The following is a 25,832-nucleotide window of genomic DNA, read 5'->3' as shown; positions in this document are numbered from 1 at the left end:
TATATGTGACTTTATGACATAAGTTCTTCAGTAGAAGAAAATGTAGTTCGAAAACACAAACAGACACTCTTTCTCTTTCTCCCCTGCCCCAAAGCTCGATAATCCTAGAAAAGACCAAGTTCAGCCGCAACTGGAGGAGTATCACTGCAACCACTGCTAAAATGACAACAGATCAGCAGACTGGGGTATCTACTCTCTGAGAACAATCTAAAATAAAAACAGTAAAATTCTCAGTGAGTTGCAAACTCCTCTTCAGACATAAGAAAAGTCCCTTTTTTAGAGATATGTTGCCTGCTTTTAAGCACTAGAACCAATCTGCAAACATTACAGCAGCTTTCTCAGTATAAGATCTGCTCACCTTGTATATCCTTACTAGCCAATGTTCTGTGGTATATGCTTCCTCCAGAACATCAAGCTCAAAGTCTTTATTCCCAATCTCAGCATTCCGCACACGGTCAAAGCCTGGTGGACGCTCTAGAAAGACAAAAAAGAAAAAGAGATACACTTCTTTCTACAGTACTGATTTCCTAAAGAAATAGTAAATCAATTGGTAAACCATCTACTAATTGGAATGCAGAATATTTAGGGTAGGACCTGCAGAAAAGGATGTCAGGTAGTAAAGGCAAATCCAGTGTTACTCTAACTCAAGTCCTCTCCAAGATGATGATGCTTCTCATGCCTTCTAAGAGACAGGGCTAACTTCCAAACCCTCTATTCCTGAGGACTGCCACCCAGAGGCCTCTGTGTTACCTAGTAATCCTTCCATGGATCAGAGAAGAACCTATCAGAAGTCAAAGGCCTGTATCTGGTTCAGAAATTGTCCCTAAGGCAGAAATAAGAAATTGAAGTCAGAAGGAAAGACTTAACTACTCAAATTACTCTCAATTTACTTAGCTAAAATGACAAGTCCTTTATCCCCCCTCATTCCATTTTCCACTGGAGTACAGTTTACTGAGAGGCAATAAAGAGTAATGGGTAAAAGCACTAGAATCTGGAGCCAGACTGCCTGGACTTAAGCTGACTCTGCTACTAGTTATGTGACTCTGAGCGCTTAAGTATCCTATACTGCTCACAAAAACTAGGGGATATTTTATCGCTTCATATCCATTTTTGAAATATCCCCTAATTTTTGTGAGCAGTATATTTATACCTTCATTTCCTCATATATTAAATGTGAGTAATACCATCTACTTTTTTAGTTATTGTGAGAATTAAATGAGTTAATAGATGTAAAGCACTTGGAAGAGTGCCTGGCATATGAAAAACACTCTGTATTAGCTATTACTGTTCTTCTTATTTATTGTTATCAATGTTGCTATGAATCACTCACTGGCTTCTGTATAGACTTGTCCAAAGCGATAGTAACACATCTTGTACATTAGGCAGTTGAGCAGCACTGGAGAACCTTCACGGTCCACACGGAATTCCCCAGTTGGAGTATAGTAATCATGCTCCTTGATATGTCTGCCTGTGTCTGTGCTCCCTCCAATTCGGACCATCCACAGAAACTTGTTGATGTCTAGGAAAAGAAAAAAAGAACTGTTGCATCACAAAGGTTGCTGGAGCTAAATCACCTACTGAAAAGGTCACTACTTCTAAAGAAATTCCCCAAATATTTTTCTAATGGAGAATGGTACTATTTCACTCATTTGTAATAACTGAAAAGTCAATGTGTGGGCAAAACGTTTTTCTTTAAAGTATAAAACTTGTCCTATAGGTTATTAGACTCCTGAAATCCTACACTATTGGTTCAGACGTAAGTCACAACTGAAATTAGACCCAGGTATTACCTGTGGCTGAGCTGTCCAATACAGTAGGTTGCTAGCCACATGTAGCTACTGACACTTGAAATGTGGCTAGTCCAAATTAAGATGTGCTGTAAGTATAAAATACACATTGGATTTCTAAGACTTAGTCCAAAAACGTGTGTAAAATATCTTAATTATGTTACATAATAATACTCAGTTAAATAAAATTATTAAAATTCATGTCTAAGGGGGTTGGGGAGGTAGAAGAGGGTATAAGGGAGATAAATAGTGATGAAAGGAGACTTAACTTGGGTTGGTGAACCCATGATACAATATAGAGATGATGTATTATGGAACTATACACCTGAAACCTATATAATTTTATTAACCAATATCATCCCAATAAAATCAACTAAAAAGTTTTAAAATGTAAATAAAAATAAAGCAAAAAATAAAAATAACAATAAATTTCTCCTAGTAAAAAAATTAAAACAAACAAATAAAATTAATTTCCCCTTTTTACTTATTTTGGTGTGGCTAACAGAAATTTTTTAAATGACATACGTGCCTCCATTATATTCCTACTGGACAGTACTGACCTAGGGAGTAGTAGTTTTGTTTTTTTTTAATGAAGGTAGTTATTCTTTTTTTTTATAATTTTTTTTTTTAATTTTTATTTATTTATTCACTTTAGAGAGGAGAGGGAGAGACAGAGAGAGAGAGAGAGAGAGAGAGAGAGAGAGAGAGGAGAGACAGAGAGAAGGGGAGGAGGAGCTGGAAGCATCAACTCCCATATGTGCCTTGACCAGGCAAGCCCAGGGTTTCGAACAGGCGACCTCAGCATTTCCAGGTCGACGCTTTATCCACTGAGCCACCACAGGTCAAGCGGAGTAGTAGTTTTACCAGAAAGGTAGAGAAGACATGAACATGCTCCCTTTCTTGACCTGCGGTGGCAAAGTTACAAACCTCCAAAGCATATCTTTGAGAAGTCAGCATTTTTATGTCAAAATACTGATACCATCAACATCAACTCAGGTTTCTCAAGAGTATGTTACTCTCTGTATCTCCCTCAGGCTTCAGGGAAATGGACGGTTAATATAAAAATTGATCCATACAAAAAAATATTCCTACTGCACTACTGCAAAGGATTCCAGGGTATAGAACAGTGGTTAAGAACACAGACTCTGGATCTAAACTACCTGGGTTTGAATCCCACCACTGTCAATTCTAGGTGTGACCTTCAGCAAGTTACTTAACCTCTCTGTGCTTCAGTTTCTTCATCTGTCAAATTAGAAAAATGACAGTATCTGCACAATACAGCTACTACAGTATTATGAGTAAGACTATGTAAAGTATTTAATGTATCATTTGTAAGCATTCAATAAATAACGGTACTATTCTCACATAGTAGCTGCAGTCTTACCTCCACCTTATAAATGGAAAACCGAGGCACAGAGACTTGCCCAGATGATACAGCCAGAAACAGGACCAAAAACAAACCCCAGAGCATCAACTCAACTATCTTAGAGCACTGATCCTATAGCTGCCTGGTAGGTAAGTTTGAAGCAAAAATATGGTAAGCTTTAAGAATTTGGAAGAGTGGGCCCTGGCCGGTTGGCTCAGTGGTAGAGCATTGACCAAGGATGTAGATGTCCCCGGTTTGATTCCCATCAGGGCACACAGGAGAAGTGACCATCTGCTTCTCTATCCCTTCCCCCTCTCTCTGTCTCTCTTCTCCTCCCACAGCCATGCATCAACGGTTCTAACAAGCTGACTCCTGGCACTGAGGATGGCTACTTGGCCTTGCCTCAGGTGCTAAAAACAGCTTGGTTGCCAAGCAACAAGCAAAGGCCCAGATGGGCAGAGCATTGCCCCATAGGGGGCTTGCCAGGTGGATCCCAAAAGGGGCACATGCAGGAGTCCAACTCTCTGCCTCCCCACCTCTCACTTAAAAAAAAAAAAAAGAATGAAAGAGTGCAAAACAAAAGAAATGTTCAACAAAATGAAAAGGCAACCTAAAAAATGAAACAAAATATTTGCAAACCATATATTGGATAAGGGCTTGATACCTAAAATATATCTATAAAGAACTCATACAAGTCATGTAAATTGATACAGCCACTATGGAAAACAGTATGGAGGTTCCTAAAAATTTTTAAATAGAACTACTACATGATCCACCAATCCTACTTCTGAGTATATATCTGAAGTATATGAAATCATTATCTCAAAGATGTATCTGCACCACCATATTCATTGTAGCATTATTTATGACAACCAAGACAAATAAACAATCTAAGCTCCCATCAATGGATTAATAAAGAAAACATGACATATATAATGGAATACTATTGATATATATGTATGATATATATATATCGTATATATATATCTATATACATACTATATCATATATACATGTAATGGAATACTATCCAGCCATAAGAAAAGGAATTTCTGCCATTTATGACAATATGGATGGACCTTGAAGGCATTATGCTAAGTGAAATAAGTCAGACAGAGAAAAATGAAAATTGAATGATCTCACTTATGTGTGAAATCTAAAAAAAACCAAATTCATGGAAAGAGATCAGATTTGTGACTGCCAGAGGCTGGGAAGAGAGATGGGAGATTTGGGTAAAAGATGGCTAAAAGGTACAAACTTTCAGTTGTAAGGGTTAAGTCCTGGGGATGCAATGTATAATATGGCTATAGTTAACAATACTGTATCATATAACTAGAAGTTGCTTAAAAAGTAGTTCTTTTTTTAAATTATTTTTAGCGAGAGAGGCAGTAAGGGAGAGGGGGCAAGGAGAGATATGAGAAGCACCAACTCGTAGTTGCTTCACTTGACTTGTTCATTGATTGCTTCTTATATGTGCCCTGACAGGGGGGGGGGGGGGGGGGGGGCCTCCAGGTAAGCCAGTGATCCCTTGCTCAAGCCAGCAAGCAACCTTGACCTCAAGCCAAAGACCTTCGGGCTCAAGCCAGCGACCTTTGGGCTTCAATCCAGTGACCTTTAGGTTCAAGCTGGTAAGACCGTGCTCAAGCCAGTGACTCCACACTCAAGCTGGCAAGCCTGCTCTCAAGCCTATGAGCTTGCGCTCTAGCCAGCAACATGGGGGTTTAAAACCAGGGCCCTCAGCATGCCAGGCTGACCTTCAATCCATTACACCACCACAGGTCAGGCAGTTTTTTTGTTTTAATTATTTTGGGAGTATTTTTATTAAAGCTAGGAACAGTGAAACAAGGAAGGACTTAGAAGAAGCAACAGGAGAGCCTAGGCAGAGCTGCTCTGCCTCACTGGAAAGTCAGGAAATGGGGCTTTAGAGACAGGTTCAGGGGGTGAGCCTAGGATGAGCTACCACTGCCCATTGCGTCCCTGGATGCAAGTATCACGAGATCCCTTAGAGCAGGGGTCCCCCCTGAGGCCATTTATCCGGCCCCCACCGCACTTCCGGAAGGGGCACCTCTTTCATTGGTGGTCAGTGAGAGGAGCATAGTTCCCATTGAAATACTGGTCAGATTGTTGGTTTAAATTTACTTGTTCTTTATTTTAAATGTTAATTTGTTCCCGTTTTGTTTTTTTACTTTAAAATAAGATATGTGCAGTGTCATAGGGATTTGTTCATAGTTTTTTTTTTATAGTCCAGCCCTCCAATGGTCTGAGGGACAGTGAACTGGCCCCCTGTGTAAAAAGTTTGGGGACCCCTGCCTTAGAGTTTAGGAGATGCATGCCTGTGGGGGAATTAAGAGAGGGAAGGGAAAGGTGGGTGTGCTCCTGGGAGGGGGAGCACACATGGGTAGACCTTAAAATTTCTTACTACAATAAAAAACTGTTAACTATGTGAAGGAATAAATGTTGACTAAAATTACAATAATCATTTTGCAATTATATTTATGTCTGTATATGTGTATATTATATATATAGTATATGGATATATATATCAAGATATACCTTTGAGATATATCTTTGAGATATATATAGAGTATATATATCTATATACATACTATATATATATTATATATATATATCAAGTCATTATGTTGTACAACTTAATGTTATGTGTCAATTATATCAATAGAAACTGGAGAAAAATGGTAATACATAAATGAATAGGTATGGCTGTGGTCTTAATAAATAAACCCCTGGTCTACTGAATCATCAGTCAATGAATGATACATATGATATGTATCTTATCTTAAAATCTATATAATGTAGTACCTGGGAAGACATTTTAAATCTCATTTGTTTTCCACAGGGATGTAAAGTACAGGGAATACGTAGAGTCAGTAATATTGCATTAACTATGTATGGTGCCAGGTGGGTACTAGACTCACTGAGGGGATCACTTCATAAGTTGTACAAATGTCTAACCCTTATGCTGTAAACCTGAAATTAACATATAATATTGAATATCAGCTGTAATTGAAAAATCAAAAAAATTTATTAAGAAATACACTTCAGGCTCTGGCCAATTGGCTCAGTGGTAGACCATCAGCCCGCTGTGTGAATGTCCCAGGTTCGATTCCTAGCTAGGGCACACAGGAAAAGCACCCATCTGCTTCTCCACCCCTCCTCCTCTCTCTTCCTTCTCTCTCTCTCTTCTTCTCCCCTCCTGCAGCCATGGCCCAACTGGAGTGAGTTGGCCCCGGGCACTGAGGATGGCTCCATGGCATTCGCCTCAGGCACTAAAAAAATGGCTCCGGTTGCAACAGAGCAAAGGCCTCAGATGGGCAGAGCAGCGCCCCCTAGTGGCCTTGCTGGGTGGATCCCTGTGAGGGTCCATGTGGGAGTCTGTTTCTGCGTTTGCTCCTCTCACTAAATAAATTAAAAAAAAAAGAAATGTACTTCAAAACTGTATCTAGTTAATATCACTGCATATGGGCAAGGACTGGAAGAAAATACAGCAGAATCTGAGCCTTAATAAATTTCATTTGTTTTCTATTAAAAATTTCAAAAATTTTTAAAAAGTGGAAGAGTGAAAATAGGAATTGTATGAAAAACAGCCCGTTGCTAAAAAATGTTTACAAAAGAGAAGAAGTTAAAAAGTAGTACTGTCGCCCTGGCCGGTTGGCTCAGCGGTAGAGCGTCGGCCTAGCGTGCGGAGGACCCGGGTTCGATTCCCGGCCAGGGCACACAGGAGAAGCGCCCATTTGCTTCTCCACCCCTCCGCCGCACCTTCCTCTCTGTCTCTCTCTTCCCCTCCCGCAGCCAAGGCTCCATTGGAGCAAAGATGGCCCAGGCGCTGGGGATGGCTCCTTGGCCTCTGCCCCAGGCGCTAGAGTGGCTCTGGTCGCAACATGGCGACGCCCAGGATGGGCAGAGCATCGCCCCCTGGTGGGCAGAACGTCGCCCCTGGTGGGCGTGCCGGGTGGATCCCGGTCGGGCGCATGCGGGAGTCTGTCTGACTGTCTCTCCCTGTTTCCAGCTTCAGAAAAATGAAAAAAAAAAATTAAAAAAAAAAAAAGTAGTACTGTCAATTTCTAACGTAAGAGAATCTGGACTATAATCAGATGTAAATATTTTTAGATCTATGTGAGAAAATAAATAACATGAAATAACCATAAGTTATAAGGGCAAAATCTTGTCCATAACACTAACATTGTGAAGAAGTTTAAATTAAGAACATTTAAGAAACATGAGATGTGACCATGGTAATGAAACTCTTTAAAAAACACATTACAAAAAAAATAAATAAATAAAAATAAAAAACACATTACAGCCTGACCTGCAGTGGCACAATGGATAAAGCATCAACCTGGAAAGCTGAGGTCAACAATTTGAAAACCTGGGCCCGGTCAAGGCCATACAAGAAGCAACTACTAGAAGTTGATGCTTCCCACTTTTCCTCCTGCCTTTCTCTCTTCTCCAAAAAAGCAATAAACAAAATCTTTAAAAAAAAGAAAAGAAAAAGAAAACTAGGATGCCTCATAAATAACCTAATTTTAAAAAAGCATATTACACAAATACTTTCCTGAAACATTTGTATATATTATCATTATTAAAGTGAAAACCTACAAATAATTACACAAAAGTAAACAATGCTGGTGCAACTGTTTATGAAAGTTCAAGTCTGAGGACATATACTCCTGCCATCATCATTCCTTCTCAGCTTGTAGATACAGATGGAAATTAGTCTCATTACTTTATACTTACACTTCACAAGCACTATCTAAATGGATTAGTTAAGCCTGTCTATATCAGAAGCCAGGATTAATCTAAAACTTTAATTACTTTCAGAAGCAGCCACATATTAAAAGAAAATTAAGACAAATACTCAGCAGTGAATAATATTTACATAATCATGATTTAAAATCACTTTATCTGGATTTAACCTAAACTGAAAATTAGACCTACTGAGAAGATGCAAGATGGATAGGCCAGTGGGGGGGGGAGGGGAGGGAGAATGGAGTGTAGATACAAAGACCTGAATTCCTTATCTACTATAAGAAGTTGAGTTGATATAGGTTATCCAAAATGATTAATTAGTGAATAGCAAAATATACCTATTATTTAGAAATATGAATATAAGTGCTACAAGAAACAACTGAAGGAATAATTAATTGCCTCTACAAACTGATGTCATAAGAGGGTTTAGGTTTAGGGACAGGCACTACCACTCTATTACAAACATTCCGAACTGTTTAAGATTTTCGTATGAAAAGGTATTACTTTAACTTTTCAAAAGCTTTTTTAAGGCAGAGAACAAAACATGGATTCTTCTAAAACTATGGTTTTGCTAATAATCGTAGGGAACAAGGTAACTTATAGTGTGTATGTACATTCGTATGAGTATGTGTGTATACAATATATATAAAACATTTTAAACTGGCAGGTGATTCTATGGCTTAAATCCACTAAAAAATGCTAAATCTAAGTTCGCTTTCAGAAAACTTATGTTGTTTGTTTATGGGTTGTGGAACTATTCCTGGGTCTTAGATATAAGTATAGCACGCCTTACCTACATATGAAATATTTACATCATTTATCATTTACTTCCTACTTATTGCCAAAACAAAACAAAACCCACCAAAACTCAAGTTGCAAATACTTAGGAACTTCCCCAACTAAGAATATATGTTAATAACAATAAAAGGACAGAAAAATAGGAGCATCATCTAGTTTTCTTAGAATCTATACCCTATAGCTAGAAATAAAATCAAGTACATTACCATCAGAGGAATATCCAGTAAGTCCTCCAAAAATTACCAGCACATAGCTAACATCAAGCTCTCTCATGATCTCATATGCTTTTTCTTCTGTGGATGCCATTGCCTAAAAAAATACATGGACATTTCTCAGAACAAAATTCCAGGTCATATGATTCCTCATGGGGAAATATATACTTCCCACTTGACCCTATGAGCCAAACAACCCAAATGATTCCTTTACCTTACCTGTCCTACTCGAGAAATATGGGTATTATTCCATGTGTTATTATCTACTAAAATCGTCCGATTCGCCATCGCTGTAATCTGGTAGCCATAATCCCACCATGACATGACCTTTGCATCCTGAAAAGAGCACGGGCAATGAAAGTAACAGCTTCTCGCCTGCCTTGCGGTGGCGCAGTGGATACAGTATTGACCTAGAACACTGAGGTCACTGGTTTAAAACCCTGGGCTTGCTGGTCAAGACACATATGAGAAGCAATCAATGAACAACTAAAGTGAAGCAACTACAAGTTGATGCTACACTCTCCACTCCCTCTCTCTAAAAAAAAATTAATAAAATTTAAAAAGAGAAAATTACAAGCTTCTCATTACCTACAAAAATCACATCACATACAAGACAAAATCTTGTCCATAATACTAACATCACAAAGATGTTTAAATTGAGAATATTTAAGAAACATGAGATGTGACTATGGAGTAATGAAACTTAAAAAACGCATTACAGCCTGACCTATGGTAGCATCTGATAGGAAATGACGCATGGCTAATTTATTTCTTCACAAAATAATGCATGCCTAACCAGAAACTCTATCTTTGCACCTGGTCCTACATTTATATACAATCATGAAATCTCAGTACAATCCAATGTTCCCAATAATTTCAACTCAGACCACCTCATACAAACAAGTATAATGGAGAAGAAGGTATAGGAGGACTATTCAATATTTCCAAATAAATAGACTGTCATCAAATAATTGTATTAAATAAATGGTCTTTAACAATACCACAAAATCAGTTATAAAGATGGGGTAAAACACAAATCACAGAATAGAATGGGAAAGAATTAAAAAATTCTCAAAAGTCTTGACTCTATGAGTCTAATGCACAAGTGTCATTTCCAATAGCTACTGTAATAATTTCAGATTATCAAAGATATAAAGCAAAATGTTAAAAGGTGGTTATCATTAGGTTATCACTTTATGGTAAACTTTTTTCTTGCTTCTATGTATTTTCTGATTTTCTTCATGTATTATTTACCTGTACCTTTTTCTTCTTCTTTTACAATTGGGATAGTCTACCTCATGATAAAATCACCATGCTGACAATACAAATAAGTGTGAAGGATAAGAGTCACTTTAAAAGAAATCCTGAATTGAATGGACGTGACCTTTAAGGCTCTTTCAGCACTCCAGTTCTATAGTTAATTCCTCCAAGCTTTCCACCCATCTAAAAGCTATGATTTGCCTTAGCTGAGTAGCTCAGCTGATATGCTAAGGTTGTGGGTTGATCCCTGGTCAGGGGACATACAAGATTCAACAAATGAATGCATAAATAGTAGAACAACAAATCAATGTTCTCTCTCTACCACCCTCTTCCGCCCCTCTAAAATAAATAACTAAATGAACGAATGAATAATGTTAAAGCCATAATTCACTATAACATCAACTGTCTTCTCCTTCACCCTATTCCACAATCCCATTTTCCTGAAATCTTCACCTCCGGAGTATTGTGACGAAGCCAATAGTATGCTTCTCGAAAATCATCAAAAATGATCCTACTGCCATCCCCACCACGAGCAGACAGCACAATGGAGGGAGAAGAGTAGGCCTCACTGGTCACCCAGGTTGAATGGAAAGTGTAGGTGATGAGGAAGAAAGCCATGACCAATATCATCCCACTTGCCACCTAAACAAGGAAAAATTGTGTTATAAAACCAAACTAAATTTATACAAGAATAGCTTCCTGCACAGTTAATAATAAAAAAAAAATCAACATAGGTCAGGGACTATATGAATTAAGTCTGACCACTTATGACAGCCCCCTACTCCCTTACCCAAAAAATAAAATAAAGTAAAATAAAATAAAACACACACACGCATAAGCATATAATTTCCTAAGACTGCTCTTAGTCTTGCTTAATTCTCACTTCATTCTTAATAGGATAGGTAGAATCCTGTTGTTTCTTGCTCTTCTTGTCTGGACGACTTATGTCCAGATTCTTCATATAAGTGGACAGCACTTGGGAGACTCCAATGCCAGAAAGAATGCACATAACAGGTGCCAACACTAGCATTAGACGCACCTAAAAGAGACAGGAGGCAAGATCATAGTCTAATCAGTGTTTAACAACTTATTGAGTCTAACCTATGAGTAGATCAAGACATCAATTTAGGGGGGTTTTCAAAAAACATGACCTTTCAATGAAATAGAATAAAACAAGACAAAAAGTCACTGATAAATCTACAAAAGTATATATTTTTTAAAACTTCATGTTCAGTTATATATACGTGTGTGCTCTGAAATATAAAATGTATTTCTTAACTGTGATTTGGGATCAAAAAATTATCAGAAACAGTCTTGTTACAATATATAAAATCTTCTGTTTTACCAAAATTTCAAAAAACAAAAGAGAAAAGACATAAAAAAATCATTTCTCCCTTTTTAGATACCCAGAAAGAGGCCCTGGCCAGGTGGCTCAGTTGGTTGGAGGGGTCGTTCCAATACATCAAGGTTGTGGGTTCAAGCCCCAGACAGGGCACATACAAAAATTAACCAATGAATGCATAAATAAGTGGAATACTAAATCAATGTTTCTCCCTTTCCCCATTTTTATCTCTCTAAAATCAAATTTAAAAAAAATATATGAGAAAGAGAGGGGAAGGAACCTGCCCAGGGTCACTTTCTTCAACAAGTGTAAAAGTGCTTCTCTCTAACACAAGGCTATGAACATAAGGAAGCTTGGCCTCACAATCAGAATGTGTAAGTGTCTCACACACTCCTGTGAAGGATCAACAACAGTGAGCAGTTTACAACTCAGCCCTCAAATGCTCAGGGGGAAGCATCTGCACAATCCTCAGTACTCTGTGAATCCTGCTATGCAGGAAACAAAAAAGCACCTCAAAGTTAGGAGTGGAAAGGTTTGCTAGGACTGAGGGAATTCCTCACCATGACAGCAGAAAAGTACATGCTGGTCACACCATACATGATGATGAAAATCCGGGCATCGGACAGGTTGCTAAAGCAGTAATAGAGACCAACTACAAAAGTAAAAGTAAAAAGAAGCAAGCAGCTAAAAAAACAATCAAAGATATGTGCAAAGATGTTCACTACAGCACTCTTTAAAATAGCAAAAAATCAGTAACCACATAAATGTCCAACATTAAGGAGGTAAATTATAGTACATTTATAAAATAGACTGTAACATCAATTAAAATATTGCTACAGAGATTATGCACCATTTGCTTTCTCTTTTACACATCTCGTTAACTTTAAAAAAACTAACAAATGATCTTAAATATTATTTCTCTAAAATAATTCTAAACAGAAACCATCATGTTTCTTCATAAAATAAAATAAAAATCAGAGGAAAAAACTATTATTGCATTTTTATTCAATAAATAGTTAAATATACATAAAAATGTTAACAGTGGCAGCAGATATGTGGTGAAAACTGAAAATTTTAACTTTTTCACTTATCTATAGTTTTTACAATAAATAACTTACTTTCATAATAAAAAAATAATGTAAAAATTATTTTATTAAAGAAAAAAGAAGCCACCTACAACTGGCAAATTCTAAAACTTATCTGGATTGGTCAGAACAATGGTAGGCAAACTCATTAGTCAGCAGAGCCAAATATCAATAGTACAACAATTGAAATTTCTTTTCAGAGCCAAATTTTTTAAACTTAAACTATATAGGTAGGTACATTCCTTATCGAGGTAGCGCCCACATGAGGTATTTTGTGGAAGAGCCACACTCAGGGGCCAAAGAGCCGCATGTGGCTCGTGAGCTGCGGTTAGCCAACCACTGGGCCAGAAGATAAGTTAAATGAAGAGGTTTTACTGGATTTCAGTAATGCCAAGAAGATAAATAGGGAGGAGTCAGGGGTGGACAATGGGAGAGAGGTACACCAGAAGTATTCCAAAAAAAAGAGAGAAAAGCTTGAATACAAATTAGGGTTGAATCTTAACATATAAACAAAAAGAAAACTGTGAAGCTCTGAACTTTCCAGGGTCTACAACTGTTCAATTCTAACATCTACTCTGCTTCAAATATTAGGGAAAAAGTGCTTTGCCATCTTCTGTACTGCACAGGGTAAACAGGTAAAAAAAAAACCCAAAAACACAAGGACAAGAATATTTTACTTATTTTGAAACAAATGCTGATTCTTACAAAGAAAGCCACTTAAGAATACAAGGCAGGCAGACCTGGAAACATGAAGACGAGAAGCTGCAGGTCAAAATAGTAAGAAGACCAGGTAGTAGGCTGATGTTCAGACACAGAAGCAATGATGGGAATATTGTTCTTAGCGTAGGAAGGGTCCAGCAGTGAGTAGAAACGCCCAGTCCAGGGAGATATTTTTCCTGGCAGCAAAGAGATACAAATATGTCACAATCACTCCTGCAACAAAATAACAACTAATCCTAATTAATCACAACTTCTCATTGAATAAGATTCTCAGAGACAGAGAAAGACAAGGTTTTTGTTTACATGCCATCAATACTTTGAGAATTTCACTTCCTTTTTTATACCTAAGAGTATTTATGTCAGCACAGTGAGCAGTGTAAATAAAGTCAGGCTGAACATTAACTCAGAAGAAAGGCAGAAGTGCTTTCTGGAAGAGTTTAGGCCAAATCTGGTCAAAACAAGGACAACTCTATAAATTAAGTCAACTACATCCTCTGGTGCTGCTCTGAGTTAGACAATAAACAGAAACTTGGCAAATCAAATCAGCCTCTGGGAAGTGGAAGTGAGGAAAAGGTGGCATGCCAACTAAACTAAACAGCTGCAGTTTAGCATAAATAGGGTTAGATGAGGCCATGTTGTAGGGTTTGGTAAGCAAAGTTAGGATTTCTTCCATCCTACTGCCAAAATGAAAAAAGAAAAAAACAATTAAGGTAACACAGTCTTCAGAAGTGTGATTCTTCTGAGATTATGAGCTGCTCTAACACAGCATCCTTTACTATGCTGAATCCAAACACTGGGCTGACAAGAAAGAATGAAGAAGTAGGACTTTGTGCCCTGGCCAGTGGCACAGTGGATAGAGCATCAGCCTGCAGCACAGAGGTCGCTAGCTCGATTCTGAGGGCATCAGCTCAATGCTGGGATTGTGCTGGATCCCAGGGGGGTCTATGGCTCAAGCTGGGGGTCGCCAATCACCAATCTCGAGGGCACCAGTTTGAGCCCGGGGTCACCAGTTTAAGCCCCAGTCAGGGCACATATGAGAAGCAAACAATGGCACAACTAAGTGAAACAATGAGCTGTAGCCCCACCCACTCTTTTCCCTACCTCTCAAAGAAATTACAAAAAAGTAGAATTTCATGTTTAAAATGAAAACATAGTAGAAAAAGAATGAATCTTTCTTAACCCATGTTTTTGGAGTTATTCTATGTCAGAACTCATTTACATTTAATTCTAAAAGCCATGAGCCTTTCCTACCTGTCAGCATGAGAAGAGCTCCCACGGTGAGAAGGACAAAGCCTACCAGGGAGATGACACTTCGGAAAAGAACTTCAAATTGCTGTGGGTTCAACTTGCTGCGCAGATAATCCACAAAGGCGTGGATCTGGCAGAGACCGAAGACCCCGAAGGCTGCCATGTGCTCTGATGAAAGGACAGGCTGTTGGGGAAAGCATAAGTTGGAGAATTAATGTTAGAAGAAGAATGGGTCCAGCCTAGACCTGAACTATGCTGAGTTCAGACCAAAGGGTCAAAGGAGTTCTGAAGCTAAGGAATTAGGACCAATCTAGAGGAGGGTCTAATTCACCTGTTACATTTTCCAAAGAAAATTAACATATACTTTGACATCTCTGGCCTTAGTTCAGGCTATTTTCTTTTTTTAGGCTGCACTGCAATTTTCTCATTTTCCCAAAATTTGCATTTACTGAAATTCTCCTCACTCAAGGCCTGATGCAAATACCATTTCCCCTAATTTTCAAAACTAAAATCCATCACTCCCATCTATGTTCCCTGAACTTTAGATCTTCTCCATCACTTAAATTCTTTGTTTAGACCAGCTATCTCAAACTCCAGTAGGCATCATAATTATGGGGGTGAGGCAAGTGGGATTGCTGAGCCCCATCCCGACTTTCATCTCCAGTTGGTCTGGGTGGGGCACCAGAATGTGCATTTCTAACAAGTTCTCAGATACTGCTGATGCTGCTGGTCCAGGAACTGTATTTTCAGAACCACATCCTACAGACCAGGGGTCCCCAAACTTTTTACACAGGGGGCCAGTTAACTGTCCCTCAGACCGTTGGAGGGCCGGACTATAAAAAAACTATGAACAAATCCCTACGCATACTGCACATACCTTATTTTAAAGTAAAAAAACAAAACAGGAACAAATACAATATTTAAAATAAAGAACAGGTAAATTTAAATCAACAAACTGACCAGTATTTCAATGGGAACTATGGGCCTGCTTTTGGCTAATGAGATGGTCAGTGTCTGGTTCCATATTTGTCACTGCTAGCCGTAACAAGGGATATGACGCACTTCCGGAGCCCTGACGTGTGCGTCCTGCATCGCTGCGCTTTGTGGTGCCACCACATACAGCACACAGGATGCATCCTGCGCTCTCTCACTGACCACCAATGAAAGAGGTGCCCCTTCTGGAAGTGCGGCGGGGGCCGGATAAATGGCCTCAGGGGGCCGCATGTGGCCCGCGGGCCGTAGTTTGGGGACCCCTGCTATAGACCATTTACAGCTACATGTAAGTCTTCCCTGCAGCAAGTCTGTATCTTCTTAAGGACCAGGACCACACTATTATTTTCACATTTCCCAGTGATTAGCAAATTGCATATAATAGATAATCAGTAAAGAAATACTTGCTGACCTCTGAACAAAAATTCTATTTTCAGAAGACTCACATGAAAAATCAAATGTTCCACATTATTCTGATTTAATATATAGTTCTGTCTTAACTCTAGAAGGTAATGTGGCTAAAAGGTTTGTGCTCTACAGGGTCGTCTGTCTTGAGCATGGGATCATAGACATGAACCCATGGTTGCTAGCTTTAGCCCAAAGGTTGCTGGCTTGAAGCCCAGATTGCTGGCTTAAGTCCAAGGTGGCTGGCTTGAGCAAGGCGTTCACTGGCTCAGCTGGAATGTCCCTAGTTGGGGCACATGAGAAAGTAAACAACGAACAACAACTAAAGTGCTGCAATTATGAGTTGATGCTTCTCATCTCTCTCCCTTCCTTTCTGTCTCCGTCTTTCTCTCTCTCTCACTAAAAAAAAAAAAAAAAAAGAATAAAAAATAAAAATAAAAGGTTTCTGCTCTGCTACTTGAAGGACTTTCACTTAGGCCCCATTAAGAAGTTCAGGGGTCTCGGCCCTGGCCGGTAGGCTCAGTGGTAGAGCGTCGGCCTGGCGTGCACAAGTCCCGGGTTCAATTCCCGGCCAGGGCACACAGGAGAAGCGCCCATCTGCTTCTCCACCCCTCCCCCTCTCCTTCTTCTCTGTCTCTCTCTTCCCCTCCCACAGCGAGGCTCCATTGGAGCAAAGATGGCCCGGGTGCTGGGGATGGCTCCTTGGCCTCTGCCCCAGGCGCTAGAGTGGCTCTGGTCGCAACAGAGCGATGCCCCGGAGGGGCAGAGCGTCGCCCCCTGGTGGGCGTGCCGGGTGGATCCCGGTCGGGTGCATGCGAGAATCTGACTGTCTCTCCCTGTTTCCAGTTTCAGAAAAATACAAAAAAAAAAAAAAAAAAAAGAAAGAAGTTCAGGGGTCACTACTATTAAATGGGGTCATTATCATTTAAAAGGACTAAAACTAACTTTGATCACTTACATCAACTCAGCTCAACCGAAATACCGTTCCTCCTCCTACAAACCTAAGAGTCACAAATTCAAACTTCATGGAGCAAATATTAATGTACTCCTATAAAAAGATGTTAATGACCAATGATTCTATTACTTCAGTTAACATGAGCAGTACAAGGCTAGACCTGTGAATAAGTCTTATTCTCCTTACCAAAATATAAGATAAATAAATCTAGAAGGAGCTGCCTAAAAAATGTAGAAACTAGCCTTGGCCAGTTAGCTCAGTGGTAGAGCATTGGCCTGGTATGTTGAAATCCTGGATTCGATTCCCAGTCAGAGCACACAGAAGCGACCATCTGCTTCTCCAACCATCTGTCTCTCCTCCTCAAGCAAACATGCCTCAATTGGTTCATGCAAGTTGGCCCCAGGTGCTAAAAATAGCTTCACAGCCTCACCTCAGGCACTAAAATAGTTTGGTTGCCGAGCAACAGGGCAGCAGCCCCAGATGGGCAGAGCATTGCCCGGTAGAGGGTTTGCCAGGTTGATCCTGGTCAGAGCACATGCGGGAGTCTGTCTCTTTGCCTCCCCTCCTCTGACTTAATTTAAAAAAAGAAAAAGTAGAAGCTAAAAACGCCACCCAGTCTAGGGCTCACCTGGAAACCCACAAAGGAGATCTGCATGGAAAGAATGGTGCCCAGGCAGTAAACAGTACAGTAGGCCACATAGATCCGGTGGGAGAAACGTCCTGTGAGCATCAGCACCAGTACATGGAGAGGGATCAAGTTGATCAAGAACACATAACCTCCCCATGAAGAGACCTACGACAGGATCAAAAAGAACAGTTCCTCTCAGCACTCCTCCCCATACCACCACATTATACCTTAGGACGTTACCTGTGAACTTTTCAAAGAATATCCCTTTATAATAACTAGTACACTTTATTCATGCTAAGCGGCTTAAAGAGTTTAAATAACTGATTTCTCTAAATAGGAAAATCAAATTCACACCCTTTGTTCAATCCCCTGTTCCCTCTGGCTCCTGACATCAAAATTACAAAACAAGAAGCACCCAATGTTCAAGGTTTTATCTAGATTTTTTAGCTCACATGGAAGATTTAGGGACACATGGTGAACGGGAGAAGTAGAAGTAGTTAAGGGAAGAAGTCTAAATGTATGTAAAATCAAATATAAAGGGAAAATATCAGAAAAAAGAGTTGGCCAACCAATATGTACCCATAGGAAATATGGTATCTGGAAAACTTTAAAATTAAAACAACTCTCTCTTGCTATTATACAATCGTTATCCATGCTTGCCTTGGATTAGTCTTTGTATGAATACAAGAGACAATAATGACTTCTAGCCCCAACTCCATGGTCTCAAAGCCCAAGAGCTACTTCCAGTTTATATTAGTTGATCCCAGTAGGTACTGAGGTACAGAGTGGCTCGTAGAAGAAAGAAGTAAAAAGTTACCATGTAGAAATAAGCAAGGGCACACTTGGCTGCCCAATAGATGGAACCAGTCTTTACTGCTTTGATCCACATGTAGTAGGTGAGTAGCATGCAAAAGATGGCAATTCCTGCAGAAAGAATGCACCAAAAAGTCAATAAAGGGCCATGCTGAAATAATATTTAAGAATATCATTCTAAAACAAACTGCCTGGATTCATATCTCAGATCTATTACCCAATTTTTTTTTTTTTTGTATTTTTCTGAAGCTGGAAACGGGGAGAGACAGTCAGACAGACTCCCGCATGCGCCCGACCGGGATCCACCCGGCACGCCCACCAGGGGCGGACGCTCTGCCCACCAGGGTCGATGCTCTCTGCCCCTCTGGGGCGTCGCTCTGCCGCGACCAGAGCCACTCCAGCGCCTGGGGCAGAGGCCAAGGAGCCATCCCCAGCGCCTGGGCCATTTTTGCTCCAATGGAGCCTTGGCTGCGGGAGGGGAAGAGAGAGATAGAGAGGAAGGGGGGGGAGGGAGTGGAGAAGCAAATGGGCGCTTCTCCTATGTGCCCTGGCCAGGAATCAAACTCGGGTCCCCCACACGCCAGGCCAACGCTCTACCACTGAGCCAACCGGCCAGGGCCCTATTACCCATTTATAGTTTTTTGTGTTTTTTTTTTGTGACAGAGAGAGACATACACGGAGAGAGGGAAAGATAGGGACAGACAGGCAGGAAGGGAGAGAGATGAGAAACATCAATTCTTTGTTGACGCACCTTAGTTGTTCATCGATTGCTTTTTCATATGTGCCTTGACTGGGGGCTAGAGCAGAGCAAGTAACCTCTTACTCAAACCTGTGACCATGGGGTCATTTGTATGATCCCAAGCTCAGGCCAGTGACCCCGTGCTCCAGCTGGTGAGCCCACGCTCAAACCGGTTGAGCCTGTGCTCAAGCCAGCAACCTTGGGGTTTTGAATCTGGGTCCTCTGCGTCCTAGTCTGACTCTCTATCCACAGTGCCAAAGCTTGGTCAGGCAACAGTATAAATATTTTGACTTTGTCTATTTCTTACACAAATGACTCCATAATACTATCTACTTCATCTAAGTGTTGTAAAGAGAAATTGTTTCAAGTAAAGTACTTACAACAGTACCTTGCATACAGCAAGCACTCACTGAGTGTTGGCCATTATCATTACTATTCTTTCCAGGCACTAAATTCACAGCTAGCGTAGTCCTACATATGCTCTGTACCGTCCTGCATCTCCATCTTAACACAGGTAGTCTTCAGGCCCTGACTGCCACTCTCTTTACTATTTACCTGTTCGAAGTCCCAACCTAAGGGTCCAGTTCAACCTAAACTACTTCCAAAAAGCCTTCCCTGATCTTAAAATCTGAATGTTTCCGGCCCTGACCGATTGGCTCAGTGGTGGAGCGTCGGCCTGGCGTGCGGGAGTCCCGGATTCGATTCCCGGCCAGGGCACAAAGGAGAAGCGCCCATCTGCTTCTCCACCCCTTCCCCTCTCCTTCCTCTCTCTCTCCTCCCCTCCCGCAGCCGAGGCTCCATTGGAGCAAAGATGGCCCGGGCGCTGAGGATGGCTCTGTGGCCTCTGCCTCAGGTGCTAGAATGGCTCTGGATGCAACAGAGCGACACCCCAGAGGGGCAGAGCATCCCCTCTGGTGGGCATGCCAGGTGGATCCCAGTCAGGCACATGCGGGAGTCTGTCTGACTGCCTCCCCGTTTCCAGCTTCGGAAAAATGAAAAAAAAAAAAATCTGAATGTTTCCTTTAACTACATTCCCAAAGTACTTCATACTTCTCTCATGGCACACAATAATGTCTATTATTAGTTACTTTTACAGGTCTGTATACTATATTTATCTTCCTTAATAAATTACAGGCTAATGTAATTTTATTTATGACCTATCTCTACAATTCCTTAATTAAAGTCATTATAGTTTTAAGGACATCCCTTCTGCTCATCTAGAAAAAAAAAGGAAATAAATGTTAAGAGTACCATACAACACTAAAAATTAACTTTAATGAATCCAGAGATGAGTCAAAAGTGTTATATTAGAAAAATTACCAGCTACCTTTTACAGGGGTGATAGAAAGAGCACATAAACTTCTCTAAGGTCCCTTCTTATCCATTTTTAATCTTCTTGTCCAGATGCCGTTTTTGCTACTGCAAAATGAATCCAAACTCTAATGCACTTCATGTAGTTCTATGGGAAAATAAAATGGACTGATCTTCTTCAGCATTTTAAGTCTTACCCTCATTATCATAGGAGCCAGCCACAGATCGGGAAATATATCCAGGAACTACAGCAATCATGGCCGCAGCAAGAAGTCCAGCCCCTGCATCCTGTAAGAAAAGAGGGTAATAGGAAGTTAACACCAGCACATCTAAGCGAGTCAAAGAAAGGATCCATTAACCCATTCAGTTTAAAATGGATCCAGAGAACAGTCCAACACTTAGAAATGTTCACCGCACAGAGCTAAAAACTTCACAGCAACACCCCATGATGATATCAAGTCTGAAACTGAGTACACATATACTAAAGACAGACAAATCATGTAAGCTGTCAAAAATTAGACATTGCCCCCACATGGGCTGTTTGGCTGAGGTATCTGAGGATTATGCATCCCTATCCCTAACAATATCTGCACAGCACAGGAACACCAGTCACACCTCTAAAAGCTATGCAAGTACAAGCAAAAGAAGACAGTTATTACTTGAGCTAAAAAAACCCAACAAAGACAGGTGATCATCTATCTGGACTAAAGATGCCAGGAGTTTGGATAACCAAATTGCATTATCACCAGGCAATGTGTGAGCTCAGAAGAGAGGGACCACAAAATGCAGCCCACGTCCAAACAGAGAAAGAACTTGACTGTAACAGTTAAATCTGGGACAAAGGCAGCAAGAAGAAGGATGAAGAGGCTTCCGAACTAAATTCAAGTTTCCCAAACCCTTCTATTAATTTAACACCTCTCAGGTATCTCCCCAACACCATCGCCACAAACTAAAAATAGCCTCCAAAGAGCCAGGTCAGCATGCAGAAACCTAGATAAAGAGAGTCAGTATAGTCGATTCTACTATAGAGGCCCTGGCCGGTTGGCTCAGTGGTAGAGCGTCGGCCTGGCATGCACAAGTCCCGGGTTCGATTCCCAGCCAGGGCACACAGGAGAAGCGCCCATCTGCTTCTCCACCCCTCCCCCTCTCCTTCCTCTCTGTCTCTCTCTTCCTCTCCCGCAGCCGAGGCTCCACTGGAGCAAAAATGGCCCGGGCGCTGGGGATGGCTCCTTAGCCTCTGCCCCAGGCGCTAGAGTAGCTCTGGTCTTAACAGAGCGACGCCCCGGAGGGGCAGAGCATCGCTCCCTGGTGGGCGTGCCGGGTGGATCCTGGTCGGGCGCATGCGGGAATCTGTCTGACTGTCTCTCCCCATTCCTGCTTCAGAAAAATACAGGGGGAAAAAATAAATAAATAAATAAATAAATAAATAAAATAATAATCGAGTCTACTATAAAAGCCAAGTTGTTTAAGAATTTTTAAGCCCTGGCCAGTTTGGTTGGCTAGCATCATCCTGAAGTGCAAAAAGGATGCCAGGTCAATCTGGGGCCAGGAAACATACAGAAATAGATCAATGTTCCTGTCTCTCAAACTCTCCCTACCCTCCACTTTATTCTCTCGCTAAAATCAATAAAAAAATTTTTAAAATAAGTAAATCTTAAAAAAAAAGTCTTTTTTTTTTTTTTACAGAGATAGAGAATCAGAGAGAGGGATAGACGGGAATGGAGAGATAAGAAGCAACAATCATTAATTTTTCGTTGCGCGTTGCAACACCTTAGTTGTTCATTGATTGCTTTCTCATATGTGCCTTGACCGCGGGCTTCAGCAGACCGAGTAACCCCTTGCTCGAGCCAGCAACCTTGGGCTCAAGCTGGTAAGCTTTTTGCTCAAACCAGATAAGCCTGCACTCAAGCTGGCGACCTTGGGGTCTCGAACCTGGGTCTTCCACATCCCAGTCCAATGCTCTATCCACTGCGCCACCGTCTGGTCAGGCAAGGATTTCTAAATATTGGGGGTTGAACACACAATAAAGTATACAGATGATGTGTTGTAGAATTGTGTACCTGAATCCTGTATAATTTTGTTAACCAGTGTCACCCAATAAATCAACAAAAAGGAAAAAATTTTTCCAATACATGTTAAAAAAAATCAACAAATAACTGCTAAGTGTTCATTTTCAGTAGGAAGAACTAACCGCTTTAAGAGTTATTTTTCTTTTTTTTTTTTTAAAGTGAGAGGAGGGGAGATAGAAAGACTGAATCCCATGAGACCAAACCGGGATTCATCCAGCAACCCCGTCTGAATCCGATGCTTGAATCAACTGAGCTATCCTCAGCACCTGCAGCAGATGCACAAACCAATTGAGCCACTGGCTGTGAGAAAAGAAGGGGAAGAGGGGGAGAGAGGGGAAGAGAAGTGGATGGTTGGTTCTCATGTGTGCCCTGACTGGGGATCGAACCTGGGACTTTCGCACACCAGGCCAATGCTCTATCCACTGAGCAAACCAGCCAGGGCCGGAAGTTATTTTTCTTTTCCCTTAGACTGTGAAGACTTCAAAATTTAAACCTTACATTTTGAATTTTAAATGTTTTTTTTCCTACTGTAGGAATTCACATTTGAACCTCGAAAGTTCTCTTTAAAGGACAAAGTTATTAATGATAAGAAACCACATATTCTAGAAAGGGGCTGGAGTGAACCCAGTAATTTGGCCAGTGAAAGCTGTCTTGGTTCAGTCCCCCACCCTTTACCAACAACCAGAAAGGTTCAACAACATTCATTCCCACGCCTCCTGTCACCCCAAATCCTTCACCTTGAGCTCTTTGGTAAGGTGGTACGTGACGATGGTGGTGAAGGAAGAGAAGAGAGGGGCCAGGAACACACAGACGTTCCGAATGTCGATGGTGATGTGAAAAAAATGGAGTACATGGTAGATTGCAGCAGAGGTGATCATTAAGCCTGTAACAGGAAGAAGAAACTCCATTAGGTTATCCTAGAAGAAAGAACTTAAGAGAAAAGGGAAAGGGGAAATCCAAGTATCAGTAAGTGACAACTCGGTCTTGATAAACCACCAGAAATACTAACAGAGAAACTACAGTAGGCCTATAAATTTCTCTCCTAAGGATTTAATCAGAAGTCCAGAATTTATGAAAAACTCCATCCCCACTCTCCCATACATGTTCTTCTGTCTATAATATCCACTTTTTGGAATCTGTAATCAAAATGAAATTACAAGTGTCACAAAATTAAGATATTAGAAATAAATTGTTCTATAATATACAAATATTTCTGTTTTAAAAAAAAAAAATCCTGTTTCCCTCACCTGGGTATATTGTTCCTCCAATGATTCTGCCCAACGGATACCAGGCCCGGTCATCAAACCAGTTATGGAATTTATAAAATCCCTCTTCAGCCAGGAACCGGGTAGTCCGATAATTAAAGTAGCTATAGAAAGAAAAAAAAGATCATGCCTCCTCTTCATACTCAAATACTTGCAGTAAATTTTGCTCCTCAGGTTATACCACTGAAGAACTTATCATAACTCCAATAAAGTCAGTTTGGTGCCAAATATTATGCCAAGCATGAAAATCATTTTAGTATTACTGTAAGTATCATTTCTAGCTCCATGCTTGTCTCAACCAAAGCACTGCTTCTCTCATAAGAGAATGCAACTAAAGCCTAACATTATAATAAAGCTCTCTAGCAAGATACCTCATCAGGCTGGCATGTAGCAGGCATTACCACCAGGCAGAACATTCAAACATCCAAAAGGCAAAACAGATGCAACATGGACACCAATAAATTTGGCTTTTTTCAAGTGACAGGAACATTTCCATATTGCACACAAGGACATGTGGGTAAGTTCAAGTGATGAGAATCTCTAAAGATGTTTGTTTAACATCATACACAGTATAAAAATTTTTTGACCCACTCCATAATACAAACTTAATTCTCATGTTATTTAAAATAGCTCTAAAGGCTACCTACAAAATAGTGTAAAATGTAATTTACAGTAAAAAATATTTGATATAAAACACAGCATTATACATGGAAAGATACAATTCTTTAGGTCTAAGCCATATAACCTCTTCACTTAAATTTCTCACTTAAATTTTTTTTCAAAAAATAATTTAAAAGGCAAAAAATATAAATAAATAAATAAATAAATAAATAAATAAATAAATAAATGGAATTGTTTAATGAGTAAAGATACTCATTCCTGCTCACCCCTCTAATCCTATTTCCTCCTCGGTCAGTCAAGTTTCAGTAGCTAAAGTAGAAGAGGGAGAAATCCTTATCCTTCTGTTTATTGCTAAGGAATTTATAATGATAACTGTCAGACAGGAGGGTAAGGATAACAGGCAGTTAACATGTGTCAGAACTGTATCCTTTGCCTAACCATAGGAGAGGCAGAGTAAGAGAGGAAGTATAAGTTAGTGGGAATAGGTCTGGACTAGGGTCACACCCCAGGCCTCAATTTTCTGCTCTGCAAGTGGAAATGTCAAATCATAAGATTTTTTTTTTTTTTTTGTGACAGAGATAGTGAGAGAGGAACAGATAGGGACAGACAGACAGGAAAGGAGATGAGAAACATCAATTCTTCGTTGCAGCTCCTTAGTTGTTCATTGATTGCTTTCTCCTATGTTCCTTGACTGGGGGTCTACAGCAGAGCAAGTGACCCCTTGCTCAAGCCAGCGGCCTTGGGCTTCAAGCCAGCAACCATGGGGTCATATCTATGATCCCACACTCAAGCTAGTGACCCCGCACTCAAACCAGATGAGCCTGCACTCAAGCCAGCACCCTTGGAGTTTCGAACCTGGGTTCTCTGTGGCCCAGTCCGAAGCTCTATCCAATGCACCACCACCTGGTCAGGCACAAATCACAAGATCTTTACAGTAGGTTCCAGTTCTCTGACTACAGAGCAGGTATTCTTGCTTTCCCTGACCATCACACCTCAACGTTTGCCCATCTAGAGGTTCTGAAAGAAAGCCCTGACTCATGATTAAGAAACAAAAGGAGCCTGACCAGGCGGTGGCACAGTAGATAGAGCGTCGGACTGGGATGAGGACCCTAAGTTCGAGACCCCAAGGTCGCCAGCTTGAGCTTGTGCTCATCTGGTTTGAGCAAAGCTCACCAGCTTAGATCCAAGGTCGCTGGCTCGAGCAAGGGGTCACTCGGTTTGCTGCAGCCCCACGGTCAAGGCACATATGAGAAAGCAATCAATGAACATCTAAGGTGTCGCAACAAAAAACTAATGATTGATGCTTCTCACCTTTCTCCATTCCTGTCTGTCTGTCCCTATCTATTCCTCTCTCTGACTCTCTGTCTCTGAAAAAAAATAAACAAAAGGAAGTGCATTTCCTCATTCATGAGAAAATATATAAACTGTTTTAGGGGAATCCCAAAGAAGGT

The 25,832-nt window shown here is 40.5% G+C and overlaps 1 protein-coding gene across 3 annotated transcripts in view; it reads right to left on the bottom strand.

The window, feature by feature from the left end:
- The window catches only part of STT3A (STT3 oligosaccharyltransferase complex catalytic subunit A), a 33,192-nt gene that overhangs the window by 3,084 nt on the left and 4,276 nt on the right, over nt 1–25,832 (bottom strand). For all 3 annotated transcript variants that reach the window (XM_066259639.1, XM_066259638.1, XM_066259640.1), the window contains exons 4-17: nt 23,743–23,864; nt 23,233–23,378; nt 20,624–20,714; nt 18,381–18,487; nt 17,564–17,728; nt 14,589–14,769; nt 13,358–13,513; nt 12,093–12,184; nt 11,074–11,229; nt 10,644–10,832; nt 9,150–9,266; nt 8,925–9,027; nt 1,331–1,519; nt 359–474 (exon numbers count right to left, since the gene is read on the bottom strand). In XM_066259639.1, coding sequence (XP_066115736.1) covers nt 359–474; nt 1,331–1,519; nt 8,925–9,027; nt 9,150–9,266; nt 10,644–10,832; nt 11,074–11,229; nt 12,093–12,184; nt 13,358–13,513; nt 14,589–14,769; nt 17,564–17,728; nt 18,381–18,487; nt 20,624–20,714; nt 23,233–23,378; nt 23,743–23,864 — 1,930 coding nt within the window. The remainder of the gene's footprint in view (nt 1–358; nt 475–1,330; nt 1,520–8,924; nt 9,028–9,149; nt 9,267–10,643; nt 10,833–11,073; nt 11,230–12,092; nt 12,185–13,357; nt 13,514–14,588; nt 14,770–17,563; nt 17,729–18,380; nt 18,488–20,623; nt 20,715–23,232; nt 23,379–23,742; nt 23,865–25,832) is intronic.

Source organism: Saccopteryx bilineata, chromosome 2 (genome assembly GCF_036850765.1).
Source record: "Saccopteryx bilineata isolate mSacBil1 chromosome 2, mSacBil1_pri_phased_curated, whole genome shotgun sequence".
Classification (NCBI taxonomy): Eukaryota; Metazoa; Chordata; class Mammalia; order Chiroptera; family Emballonuridae; genus Saccopteryx; species Saccopteryx bilineata.
This window is presented reverse-complemented; position numbering and strand designations above follow the sequence as displayed.